Here is a 14714-nt window from a genome sequence, read left to right on the forward strand (position 1 = left end):
AAGGTTGAAGTGAACTGCAGGGTAGGAAAAACTGGAAATAAATTAAAAATACCTTGTGTGCTTTGTTAGGAGAGAAACAAAGGTGATAAACACGGGTAGCACGGTCTTGGGAAAGGAAGATTTTGAGAACATGCCTGGATTAACTTTGAAAATAAGGGGCTTAGGGTACTTCTGAAATAGCAACAGACGGAGGAAAGGATGGAAATATTGATGGCAAGAGAAAAACAGCTCACATTAGCCACCCTACATGCTGTATTAACCACCCTTTACTTTTAATAAGATCACCTAAGCATGTTTAGGGCCCCTTCTCCAGATTCTTCTTCTTATTTTAATCTTTACAACATGGATGTACTACTACTTAAAAGACTTAAGCTTGTTACAGTACACATTTATTCATTATAAAATGAATCCTTTTGGAATCATCTGAGCTCAATAGTTTAACAAGTTTTCTAAACAATTTAAATTGTTCAGTGTAACCTGTAGCAAGTTCTCCACCTTTCATTATCTCTCTTCCCAAATTTCTCCAAAAAGAAAAAAATCCTTACCTGTGGTACCAGAATGAACAGATAATGACCTTTCTATCTGGAGTGGTGACATCATCTGTATTGTTAATTTTGCTAGGTAGATGGCTTCATATTCCTTAAAAAAAAAAAAAAGTTAATTACCTTGAATATATATTTACATTCTTGGGTACCCAAAATAGTGATTAATATATAATACACTTTTGGTATTCTTCATCTGTACTGAAAACTCTAGTGCCATACTGTTTGAAGATAAATGGAAGTTTAAAATTCCTGTCTCATAAATTCGGAACTACTGATAATACTGATAACTATAAATCAAGTCTGGCTAATAGCTTGCGCTAGGGTACTACATGTTGAACTGCCAGTCAGTATGGCATTAGCTATAATGATCTCTGACTTCATTTGTTTAAAAAAAACCCAAAAAACACCAAAAACCTAAATTGGCAATCTCAATAGTCCTCTGCTTCCAGTTATAAGAATAAAGGCAATTTTGTTTTTCTCTTTTCTGAAAACAAGGAAAACATTTGATGAAACTAGGAAATACCCATTACTCTGAAAATGAGAAGAATGAGGGGAAAAGGAATTGATTACCAGCTAGGTCAGGAGAGCGGTTACCTTTATGGAGGGAGAAACAGATCTGTGCTTGAGAAGGGGCATGAAAAAGGCTTTTGGCGTTCTGGTAAACATTCTGTTTCTGTACTTGGGCAATAGTTACATGGATGTTTATTTACATTTCATGCATTTTCTATATATGTATTATAATTTCACAATAAAATTTTCAAAAAATAGAACCATACTAAGCTAGGCATAGCAGATAACTCCTCTGTGGGCCAGAGTAGGTACAGTTCATAGCTCGCTAAAAAAGGTGACCTAAAATAAAACCAACAAGCCCTTGCATGGTATGAAAAAGTCAGGAAATACGAGTGGCCTATGGGAGAAGGTGGGACATATTAAGGAAAATGTGAACATGTATACCTGCCGTTTTTTGCAAGCAGCAGGCTGTAAGTATGGTAAGGAGGAAGAGAAATTTGGTTTTACGTAGCCAAGCATCAGTTGATCGTGGATAGCTAAAAGTAAAGGCTAAATCAGCAATTCTAGCCTGGATATACATGAGAATCACCTGAGGCACTTTAAAACCTACATACCTAGGCCCCACCCTCATAGATTTTCATTTCATTGGCTTGGTTAAGAATTCCCCAGGTGATTCTAACATACATCAGTGTTTATCAATTTAAACAAAATAAACCTGTGATATAAGCTGCTCTGCTTCTTACTCACTGATTCATGCCACCAAAGGAACCTGGGAAAATTCAAGCTGTCTGCCTTCCCCAACCACTCCTCTGGCCCCTTTCCCACAATTTTATTCTTGGGTAAATAGCTGATCTAAGACGAATACCTCCAGTTCAAAGATGACTAATAATCAAAAAGGAACCAGTGTTAGGTCTTACTCAAAGATTTTACAAGGAAAAAACCAAAAAAACAGAAAAGCAAGAGTATAACCAAACGTCATAAAGAAAATGCCATAAAACTTATACCATGAAGCAGATGAAAATTATGAACAAATTAATCAAAGAAAATATGGCAGTTACAGGATTGAATGTTTGCATTCCTCTGAAAATTCATACGTTGAAGTCCAAACACTTAATGTGGGGACTTCGGCAGGTGATTAAGTTGGGATGAGGTCATGAGGACTGGCCCTAGGATGAAATGAGTATCGTTCTAAGAACTATGCTCCCACCTCAAACCACTAATACTTATTCCTCTACCTCAAATGCTTTCCCCCAAATATGTGCATTTCTTCAGGTCTTTGCTCAAAATACCACTTTTCAGTAAGCCCATTTCTGACCACTCTTCTAAAAACGCAATTCTTGTCCCACCCTCCTTACATGGCCTTACTTTTCTTGGATCCATTACTTCTGACCTACTACATTTTGTTTGCTGTCTGATTCTCCCACTAAATAAGTTTCATGAGGTCAAGGATTATTGTCTGTTTTGTTCTCTGCTTTACTGTCAGTGCCTAATTAAAACAATGCCAAATAAATACTTAATGAAACAATGCAGCATGGGACATGGAAAACAATGTGAGAAAAATCAAGTGGAAAAAAAAAGAACAAAGCTGAAAATACTTACAGAGAAACGAGCAAATAAAGAAAAAAGGGAACATAAACTATACCGGGGTAAGGCGTACACTAAAAAGAAACAGAAATAGAACAACCAAAAGGGCAAATACACAATAGAAGACAACTTTCCTGATATAAGGGAAGGCTTGAATTTCCAAGTGGTAAGAGCACACTATGACTCAGAAAAAAACTGATGTAGAGCAATCAACAAGATACAGCCTGTAATCCCAGCACTTTGTGATGCCAAGGTGGGAGGATCACTTGAGTACAGGAGTTTGAGACCAGCCTGGACAATATGGCAAAACCCTATCTCTACCAAAAATAATTTAAAAAACTAAGTCAGGTGTGTGGCCTCACACCTGTAATCCCAGCACTTTGGGAGGCCAAGGCAGGCAGATAAGCTGAGGTCAGGAGTTCCAGACCAGCCTGACCAACATGGTGAAACCCCGTCTCTCTACAAAAAATACAAAAATTAGCTGAGTTTGGTGGCACATGCCTGTAATCCCAGCAACTCGGGAGACTGAGGCAGAAGAATCGCCTGAACCCAGGAGGCAGAGGTTGCGGTGAGCCAAGATCGCGCCATTGCACTCCAGCTTGGGCAACAGAGTGAGACTTCGTCTCAAACAACAACAACAAACAAACAACTTAGCCAGGTGTGGTAGTGTGTACCCATGGTCCCAGCTACTCAGGAAGCTAGGGTGGGAAGATCGCTTGAGCCCAGGAGGTCAAGGCTACAGTGAACCATGATCACACCACTGCACTGTAGCCTGGGTGACAGTGCAAAACCCCTCTCAAAAAACAAAAACACAAAAAACCAGGATACACCTTGATAAAGCATCTTATGGTCATCTAGACGAGGTGTCCCCACCCCTGGACTGCAGACCCCAAAATCAGTCCATCGCCTGTCAGGAACTGGGCCATACAGCAGGAAGCGAGTGGCACTCCACGGAGCATTACCACCTGAGCACTGCCTCCTGTTAGATCAAGAGCAGCATTAGAGTCTTACAGGAGTGCAAACGCTGTGGTAAACCTATCCCTCCCTATGGTATGCGAGGGATCTAGGTTGCACACTCCTTATAATGCCTGATGATCTGAGGTAGAACAGTTTTGTCCTGAAACCATCTCCCCCACCACCCCATCTGCAGAAAAACTGTCTTCCATGAAACTGGTCCTTGGTGCGAAAAAGGTTGCAGACTGCTGATCTAGACAACCTTCTCCTGACACAAATCAATTCACCTAACGGGGGAATCTTAAAATTGGTCTGCCTTCAAACTTTTCTAAAACAATATTTAGGCCAGACGTGGTGGCTCACGCCTATAATACCAACACTTTGGGAGGCCAAAGCGGGCATATCACCTGAGGTCAGGAGTTTGAGACCAGCCTGGCTAACATGGTGAAACCCCATCTCTACTAAAAACATAAAATTAGCTGGGTGTGGTGGCATGTGCCTGTAATCCCAGCTACGCAGGAGGCTGAGGCAGGAGAATCACTTGAACTCGGGAGGTGGAGGTTGCAATGAGCCGAGATTGCGCCACTGCACTCCAGCCTGGGTGACAGAGTGAGACTCCATCTCCAAAAAAACAAAAAAACAAAAAATACTTAATATCAGATCTGTGTACAAAATCACTAGGGAAAAAGTACTAAATAAAAATTTTACATCTAGCCACTGTCATTCAAATATAAGGGCAAGAGAAAAATATTTTCCAATATGCAAAGGGATAGTTTCCACGGGAATATAGTTTCCATGAACTATCCTTAACAATAATACTCAAAGTCCAAGAGTTTAATAAAGACACTGGGACAGGTAATAGGATTGGCTGAATCTTACTGAAATATAGGATTAAGGGCTGGGCACTGTGGCTCACGCCTGTAATCCCAGCACTTCGGAGGCCGAAGCGGGTGGATCACATGATCTCAGCAATTCGAGACCATCCTGACCAACATCGTGAAACCCCGTCTCTACCAAAAATACAAAAATTAGCTGGATGTGGTGACATATGTCTGTAATCCCAGCTACTCGGGAGGCTGAGGTGTGTGAATCATTCAAACCCAGGAGGCAAAGGCTGCAGTGAGCCGAGATCACACCACTGTACTCCAGCCTGGGCCGTAGAGTGAGACTTATCTCAAAAAAAAAAAAAAAAAAAAAAAGGAAAAGTCAATAAATAAAACCTTAAAAATTATGTAACAAACATAAACACATCAAAAACTTTTAAACTATAAAAAGAAGTTTAAAAAAAAGGATCCTTTTAAAACAGAAAGCATAATATGAAATAATGTAAGATTGTACCTGTCATTTTCAGTAAATGAAAGTGTATTCACCTATTAGAAAACAGATGATACCAGATTTAATAGCAAAACTCAATCCTAGACAATATTGAGGAAAAGCATCTAAAATCAAGAAATTTAGAAACAGAGCACCAAATCATGAATGAACTTCCATTCACAATTGCTTCAAAGAGAATAAAATACCTAGGAATCCAACTTACAAGGGATGTAAAGGACCTCTTCAAGGAGAACTACAAAGCACTGCTCAGTGAAATAAAAGAGGACACAAACAAATGGAAGAACATACCATGCTCATGGATAGGAAGAATCAATATCATGAAAATGGCCATACTGCCCAAGGTAATTTATAGATTCAATGCCATCCCAATCAAGCTACCAAAGAGTTTCTTCACAGAATTGGAAAAAACTGCTTTAAAGTTCATATGAAACCCAAAAAGACCCCACATTGCCAAGACAACCCTAAGTCAAAAGAACAAAGCTGGAGGCATCACGCTACGTGACTTCAAACTATACTACAAGGCTACAGTAACCAAAACAGCATGGTACTGGTACCAAAACAGAGATATAGACCAATGGAACAGAACAGAGTCCTCAGAAATAATACCACACATCTACAGCCATCTGATCTTTGACAAACCTGACAAAAACAAGAAATGGGGAAAGGATTCCCTATTTAATAAATGGTGCTGGGAAAATTGGCTAGCCATAAGTAGAAAGCTGAAACTGGATCCTCTCCTTACTCCTTATATGAAAATTAATTCAAGATGGATTAGAGACTTAAATGTTAGACCTAATACCATAAAAACCCTAGAAGAAAACCTAGGGAATACCATTCAGGACATAGGCATGGGCAAGAACTTCATGTCTAAAACACCAAAAGCAATGGCAACAAATGTGAAAATTGACAAATGGGATCTAATTAAACTAAAGAGCTTCTGCACAGCAAAAGAAACTACCATCAGAGTGAACAGGCAACCTACAGAATGGGAGAAAATTTTTGCAATCTACTCATCTGACAAAGGGCTAATATCCAGAACCTACAAAGAACTCAAACAAATTTACAAGAAAAAAACAACCCCATCAAAAAGTGGGCAAAGGATATGAACAGACATTTCTCAAAAGAAGACATGCATACAGCCAAGAGACACATGAAAAAATGCTCGTCATCACTGGCCATGAGAGAAATGCAAATCAAAACCACAATGAGATACCATCTCATATCAGTTAGAATGGCAATCGTTAAAAAGTCAGGAAACAACAGGTGCTGGAGAGGATATGGAGAAATAGGAACACTTTTACACTATTGGTGGGACTGTAAACTAGTTCAACCATTATGGAAAACAGTATGGCAATTCCTCAAGGATCTAGAACTAGAAGTACCATATGACCCAGCCATCCCATTACTGGGGATATACCCAAAGGATTACAAATCATGCTGCTATAAAGACACATGCACATGTATGTTCACTGCGGTACTATTCACAATAGCAAAGACTTGGAATTAACCCAAATGACCATCAGTGACAGACTGGATTAAGAAAATGTGGCACATATACACCATGGAATACTATACAGCCATAAAAAAGGATGAGTTTGTGTCCTTTGTAGGGACATGGATGCAGCTGGAAACCATCATTCTCAGCAAACTATCGCAAGAACAGAAAACTAAACACCGCATGTTCTCACTCATAGGTGGGAACTGAACAATGAGATCACTTGCACTCAGGAAGGGGAACATCACACACCAGGGCCTATTATGGGGAAGGGGGAGGGGGGAGGGATTGCATTGGGAGTTATACCTGATGTAAATGATGAGTTGATGGGTGCAGCACACCAACATGGCACAAGTATACATATGTAACAAACCTGCACGTTATGCACACGTACCCTAGAACTTAAAGTATAATAATAATAATGAAAAAAAAAGCAAGCTTGAAGGCAAAGGAATGGGAAAACTCAAAAGGCAAATGCAAGCAAACAGAAAGAGTAGGATTTACAATATTAAACCAGGTTAATTGCAAGGTAAAATAACAGAAATCTGTCCGGGCGCAGTGGCTCACACCTGTAATCCCAGCACTTTGGGAGGCTGAGGTGGGCGGATTGTGTCAGGAGTTCAAGACCAGCCTGGCTAACATGTTTCGTGAAACCCCGTCTCTACTAAAAATACAAAAATTAGCCGGGCTTGGTGACGCATGCCTGTAATCCCAGCTACTTGGGAGGCTGAGGCAGAAGAATCGCTTGAACCCAGGAGGCAGAGGTTGCAGTGAGCCGAGATTGCACCACTGCACTTCAGCCTGGGCAACAGAGAAAGACTCTGTCTAAAAAAAAAACAAACAAAAAAACCCCCAAAAAACCGTGAAATTTAAATAGGGTACAACTAAAATAAAAACCTAACTTGAATTTCTATGTACCAAATAGTAAGTACAGAAAACAAACTTGCAAAACCAAAAAAGTGGAAAGAAAAAGTAAACATAAAAATAAGGAAAAAATAAAAATATAGTAATAGATTCCAGTTCACTGATTTCAGCCCAAGACAGATCAAGTGGACAAACACATTTAACTTTATCCCCTGAAAACAGAATAAATCTTCTTTTCAAATGCCCATAAAATTCATGACAACAACTACATATTAAACCACAAAGAAAACATCAAAAACAATGTACTAAAAAACATTCTGATTACAATAAAACTAAATATGAAAATTAAAAATTTTGAAACCCAGTCACCTATACAATTTTAAAAAAAACTCAACATATATTAGATTTAAAAAAAAAACCAAAACTGAAATCACAGAATATCAAGCTATAACAATAAAAATAATGCCGATGAGAATCTGCAGCATGCGAGTAACACAATGCAAAGAGGATAATTAGTGGCCTTGAATTTTTGAAAGAATAAAAAGAAACCAAGTTTTCAATTCAGGAAATTCACAACCGCAGCAGCAAACAACACTAAAGCAAAGTACCAAGCAAGCAGAAATTAGAATTCAGAAAAATGGCATGGACTAACCAGATGAAGAAAAAAAATAATAGAACCAAAAGACATTAAAGTACAAGATACTATTTTCCTTAACTCTCTGTAGAACTCTTATGAAATCGATGATTACACAGAAGATCATAAATACTTCCAAAGTGACCTAAGGAGTATCGGAAAATCAAACCAGGCCAGGAACAGTGGTTCACACCTGTAACCTCAGCACTTTGGGAGGCCAAGGTGGGCGGATCACCTGAGGTCCGGAGTTTGAGACCAGCCTGGCCAATATGGTGAAACCTCGTCTCTACTGAAAACACAAAAATTAGCCAGGCGTGGTGGCAGGCGCCTGTAATCCCAGCTATTCTGGAGGCTGAGGCAGCAGAATCACTTGAACCCAGGAGGCGGAGGTTGCAGCGAGCTAAGATTGCACCACTGCAGTCCAGCCAGGGCAACAGAGCACAAGACTCTACCTCAAAAAAAAAAAAAAAAAAAAAAAAAAAAAAAAAAAAAAAGAAAAAAGAAAAAAAAAGAAAGAAAAGAACACCAAACCGATACACCGAACGAAGAATGTTGTCTGAGAATTGGTCTACTGTCAAAATATATGAATGAATGAAATAATGAATAACTGAATTAGATAAAACATTATGGTCAGATAATTCACAGGTGCCATATACTAATGCATTAAGAGACAAGTAACTCCAATCTAATCTAAATTGATCTATGGCACAAAGAGAAACGGAAAGTTTCCATTAAGAAATGAGAACACTGATAGAGACAGTAAAACCAGAAAAGGATAGAAAAAAAAAAAAAAAAGACAAACCAATTTACTATTTAACTGATTCCAAAATCCTGGAAAAAAAAAAAGATTAGCAAATACAATCCAGCAATACATTAAGAAAACAGTGTATCATAACCAAGTGGGATCCACTGCTGGACCAAAAGGATGATTCAATATTAGGAAATCTAATCTAATGTGATCCAGTAACTCAAGTCACCATATTAACAGTTCAAAAACTAGAACTAGCACTTTAAAAAAGAAAACTTCAGATCTCTAAAGGACACACCAGAATTTGTTATAAAGAACCGAGATGGCACCATTGCACTCCAGCCTGGGTGACAGAGTAAGACTCCATCTCAAAAAAAAAAAAAAAAAAAAAAAAAAAAAAAAAATCATTTTTGGCTACTGATGTTATTTAGGGTAGGAAGAAATAGGCTTGTTTCCTGGTGGTATAAGTTTATATTATTTCATCTTTTTTGGAGGCAATCTGGAAACATCTATCAAATTTCAGATGCACTGGAACCCACCAATTCCACTTCAGTTACCTTACAGGTGTATTCACACAGATATACCTATCAGGATCTTTCCAATATATATATATATTTTTTTGACACAGAGTTTCGTTCTTGTTGCCCAGGCTGGAATGCAATGGCGTGATCTCGGCTCACCACAACCTCCGCCTTCCAGGTTCAAGCGATTCTCCTGCCTCAGCCTCCTGAGTAGCTGGGATTACAGGCATGCATTACCACGCCCAGCTAATTTTGCAGTTTTAGTAGAGATGGGGTTTCCCCATGTTGGCCAGGCTGGTCTTGAAACTCCTGACCTCAGGTGATCCACTCACCTCGGCCTCCCAAAGTGCTGGGATTACAGGCGTGAGCCACTGTGCCAGAACAATTTTCTTAAACATATGCATATACTGCTCTTTCAAATACAAAAATTAATTTTAAAAAAGAATGTTTTTACACATTTAAAAACAAGTAAGAGTATAATTGGATTGTTTGTAACACAAAGGATAAATGATTGAGGGGATGGATACTCTGTTTTTCCATGATGTGATTATTACACATTGCATGCCTGTGTCAAAATATCTAATGCACCCATGTATATACCTACTATGTATCCACAAAAAAAGAAAAGCTTAAAAAATAATTTTAAGGCCGGGCGCGGTGGCTCAAGCCTGTAATCCCAGCACTTTGGGAGGCCGAGACGGGCGGATCACGAAGTCAGGAGATCGAGACCATCCTGGCGAACACAGTGAAACCCCGTCTCTACTAAAACTACAAAAAACTAAAACTACAAAAAACTAGCTGGGCGAGGTGGCGGGCGCCTGTAGTCCCAGCTACTCAGGAGGCGGAGGCAGGAGAATGGCGTAAACCCGGGAGGCGGAGCTTGCAGTGAGCTGAGATCCGGCCACTGCACTCCAGCCTGGGCGACAGAGCGAGACTCCGTCTCAAAAAAAAAAAATTTTTTTTTAAATGAAAAAAACAAGAATGTTCTCTACAACATGGTAAAAGGCAAAGAAACTTATAAAGTCAGAAGACAAACATTTTACATGAACAGGCTGAACACAGATGACACTGTTTCTCTTTTGAATGTAGTAAAAATTAAAATAAAATTTAAAGCTTGGTAACTACAACAATATATTTTGTAATAAATATTCTTGATGTTGAAATATGAGCTTTATTCCTACATAACTGGATGTAATCAGCTAGAGTACATTCTGCAGCCTATGATTTGGCCTCTTGGAATAAACTGAATAACCTGGTCTAATCGGATTAATTCAGATTTATTGTCTTCTTCAGTGCATCTGCCAGGCATCAACAAAATATGAAACAACATGGAAAAGATAAACATATAATGGAAAAAGCTGTTACAGTTAGTATACTTAGAATCAAAACTGTCTTGCTCTGTGTGATCAAAATGAAGAAAAAAAATCAAAGACATTTCTAACAGCCATTATTTTACCTTAGATTTGATAATGTATCTTTAACCCTTTTTTCTTGGTAATGCCAGCTTTTAAGAAAAAATTTTTTTTTTTAAATTTTTTAGGGATGGGGTCTCACTCTGTAGGCCAGGCTGGAGTGCAATGGCACAATCACTGTTCACTGTAGCCTCAAACTCCTGGGCTCAAGCAATCCTCCCATCTTAGCCTCTTGAGTAGCTGAGACCACAGCCATGCACCACCATGACTGGCTAATTTTTGTTTATTTTTTATTTTTTAGAGATTGGGTATCACTTTGTGGCCCAGGCTGATCTCATACTTCTGGCTTCAAGTGATCCAAACGCCTTGTTTTCCCACAGTGCTGGGATTACAGACAGGTATGAGCCACCACACCCATTCAAGAAAATTCTTCTAAATAGAGATATAAACTTGAATAAAGGATCAAAATAGTCAGATTATGGCAATTTTAAGTATTTACAAAGTAAATTGTACACCTAAATTACATGTACAAAGGATTTTATATCTTACTTTCCAACTGCCTTAAAGAGGAAGAAAAGAGAAGTTACCTGAAGTTGATGGACAAATCCAGCATTAGGATTAATACAAAATCTTCTTTCTTGAACATAAGCAAAAGCATCTCTGAAAACAGAAAAGAATATTAATGTGACAGCATTACTTAATGAAGAGTCTAATAACACCTACTTTGGGAAACTACTATGAATAGGAGATAAGTGTAAAGTGGCCAGGTGCAGTGGCTCATGCCTGTAACCCCAATCCTTTGGGAGGCCAACACAGGAGGACTGCTTGAAGCCAGGACTTTGAGACCAGCCTGGGCAATGTAGTCAGACCCCATCTCTACAAAAAACTTAAAAATTAGCCAGGCACAGTGATGTGGTATAGTCCCAGCTTCTTGAGAGGCTGAGGTGGGAGGACAGCTTGAGCCCTGGAGTCTAAGGCTACAGTGAGCTATGATTGTGCCACTATACTCCAGCCTGAGAAACAGAGGAAGACCCTGTCTCTAAAATAAATATATAAAATGTAAGCATTTTGTGCATGTTAAATGCTTATAAAATGTAAGCATTTTGTACAAGTTCAAGCTCAAAATATTATCACTAGTTAAAGAGGTTTACTTTTGTTGTTATGAGGCTTAAAATAGATAAAAGTGCCTATAATAGTACTGAGCTCACAGCAAAGACCCAATAAATACAAATTATTTCCAACATTAATGTTCTGACAAAATTCCAAATAAAAAGAATATATACAACATAAAGTCCATCAATACATGTTCAATCTTTTTGCAATTAAATATTTGTATTCAGGCCGGGCGCAGTGGCTCACCCCTGTAATACCAGCACTTTGGGAGGCTGAGGTTGGCGGATCACAAGGTCAAGAGATCGAGACCATCCTGGCCAACATGGTGAAACTCTGTCTCTAATAAAAATACAAAAATTAGCTGGGCATGGTGGCGTGCACCTGTAGTCCCAGCTACTAGGGAGGCTGAGGAAGGAGAATTGCTTGAATCTGGGAGGCGGAGGTTGCAGTGAGTCGAGGTCATGCCACTGCACTCCAGCCTGCCAATAGAGCAAGACTCTGTCTCAAAATAAATAAATAAATAAATAAATAAATAAATAAATAAATAAATATTTGTATTCAAATAATATTCTTTTAAGAATATTTTTAAGCAAAGTTTCCCGTTCTAATTTAAATATAAAAGGGGACTGAAATAGAAAAAGGTGTCAATGATTACTACAAGATTTCTAATTTGTAGAACAAGAAAAACTGAGAAAGGAAATACTGTACACTGGCCAGGCTTTTGCTTTGTCTTGGGGTAAGAAGCTCATGACCACCCCCATCTTTTAAAAAATCTATATAGAATGCTTGGAAAAGATAATTTTTGATAAGAAAGACTACTCTGAATTACAAACAGATGCTGCAAACAATTCCTAGGTAATTTTTCATCCAACTATTGTTAAAGTAGAACATGACAAATTAGCCTTAAGGCAAGCACTAACATTTGTGTTCAGGAGTTTTTATACTCAGACCAACCAATTCTCTTGTCGTAAGTAGTTTTTCATAGGATTTCCATATTAGCCTATGCATATCTATACAACTAGATAAATTAGGTTGAGACTAACCATAGAATAAGGGCCTGCCTAATCAAACATGACTACATGAAAAATAATCAGGGGAATAAGAACTTCAAACTTCCAAACCATTCCCATTAAGCTTCATTTTAATGAGAATTTAAACTGTGGCTAGGTTTTAGGGTATTTTCTTACCTGTACTTCATTCCAAATGTTTCCATAATGTACGCAATAACAAAGGCTGCACTGAAGAGGGGGAAATAATTTTAGAAAACAACCAGAAAATACAACTCATTAATTAAATGTTACAGAAAGAAAGATTATTTCTAACTTCATACCTTCTGGAGATCCCTGCATTTCCATGCACAAGAACTTTTCCTGAAAAACATGAATTCGTTATTCTAATAGAAAAACACCTGAGTCAGCAGCTGAACTATATTGAAACCACAGTAAAGTAACTCCTTCCTTATATACTATAATCGCTTGGATGTTTATTTTCAAATCTTTACAATTTGTTATTATTAGCTGTGTAGAGAATATACCAGACTCTTATTAAAGAAATTGAAAGCTCACAGAGAATTTGAAAACAGTCTACAGGGATACTCCAGAAAGCCTATCCAAATGAAACAAGTAATTGGGAAAATAAAAATTTGGGAGTAAGCTACTACATGTAATTGTAACTTCCATATCCTGCATTTAAGACAAATACCAACTAAAAAATTAACAATCAAAATATAAACATTAGTTAAGGAAAAGAAATATTATTTACCTCCTGTTTGTAAGCTCCCATCAATAAATTCCTTAGTCTGGAGGCAAAAGACATGTGGATTAATGTAAGCATAAAATAAATGCATATAATGAAATAAAATGAAACCTATTGAAAACAATTTCCTAATTTATAGGTATAAAAATTATCTTAATTCACAAATTTCCAAAATGCTACAAATAATTGTCTTGTAGTAGACAAGTCCAAAAAAAAAAAAAAAAGAAGCCAAAATTTAATTTGAATCTAATATATTCACAATATGATTCCTCAAATTTCTGGAGATCATAAATTTTTCTACAAATAATTCATTTTTTTAAAAAACACAATCACATAATTTTCAGTCACAGCAAAGTAAAAGTAGTAAGCTTTACAAGCACAATTAAAGGGGCTGGGTGTGATGGCTCACACCTGAAATCCCAGTACTTTGGGAGGCTGGGGCGGGCGGATCACCTGAGGTCAGGAACTCGAGACCAGCCTGATCAACACAGAGAAACCCCGTCTCTACCAAAAATACAAAATTAGTAGGGCATGGTGGCTCATGCCTGTAATCCCAGCCACTTGGGAGGCTGAGGCAGAAAAATCACTTGAACCCAGGAGGCGGAGGTTGTGATGAGCCAAGATTGTGCCATTGCACTCCAGCCTGGGCAACAAGAGTGAAACTCTGTCTCAAAAAAAACAAGAAAAGAAAAGAAAAGAAAAAAGAAGCAGCACAACTAAGAAGGCAAATCATAAATAAATTTAAATGTTATTTTTTAAAATACTGGTACCTACCATAGGGAAAAAACGTATTATATTTTCAACTGGATTATCTGCAATATCCAGGACTAAATATCTGAAAATAGAGTATTTTGTGATAAGCACACTTTCAGTAAAACGCTTAATGTATTTTAAAAAAATAACTCATTATTTCTTGGTAACCATGACAAGAATGCAAAACAACTTTCAAAGTATCATATTCCCAAGAACTGTGTGGTAGATTTTACATTGCTTGAAGGCATTAAAACTTGAAACACCATGTTAACATCTCTGAACTTTTAGTATTTAAAAAAATCCATCAGCCTGGGCACAATGGCTCATGCCTGTAATCCCAGCATTTTGGGAGGCCAAGGTGGGAGGATCACTTGAGCCTAGCCTGAGCAACAGAGGGAGACTCCATCTCTAAAAAATATTAAAAAATCGGCTGGGTGTGGTGGTGTGCACCTATAGTCCCAGCTACTCAGGGGGCTGAGGTAGAATTGTGT

The 14714-nt window shown here is 38.1% G+C and overlaps 1 protein-coding gene across 2 annotated transcripts in view; it reads right to left on the reverse strand.

Annotated features, from left to right (window-relative positions):
- The window catches only part of STYX (serine/threonine/tyrosine interacting protein), a 52018-nt gene that overhangs the window by 5522 nt on the left and 31782 nt on the right, over positions 1-14714 (reverse strand). For both annotated transcript variants that reach the window (XM_050796939.1, XM_050796938.1), the window contains exons 5-10: positions 14245-14305; positions 13477-13513; positions 13046-13085; positions 12903-12953; positions 11190-11262; positions 546-639 (exon numbers count right to left, since the gene is read on the reverse strand). In XM_050796939.1, coding sequence (XP_050652896.1) covers positions 546-639; positions 11190-11262; positions 12903-12953; positions 13046-13085; positions 13477-13513; positions 14245-14305 — 356 coding nt within the window. The remainder of the gene's footprint in view (positions 1-545; positions 640-11189; positions 11263-12902; positions 12954-13045; positions 13086-13476; positions 13514-14244; positions 14306-14714) is intronic.

The sequence above is a fragment of the Macaca thibetana genome, chromosome 7 (assembly GCF_024542745.1).
Source record: "Macaca thibetana thibetana isolate TM-01 chromosome 7, ASM2454274v1, whole genome shotgun sequence".
Lineage (NCBI taxonomy): Eukaryota > Metazoa > Chordata > Mammalia > Primates > Cercopithecidae > Macaca > Macaca thibetana.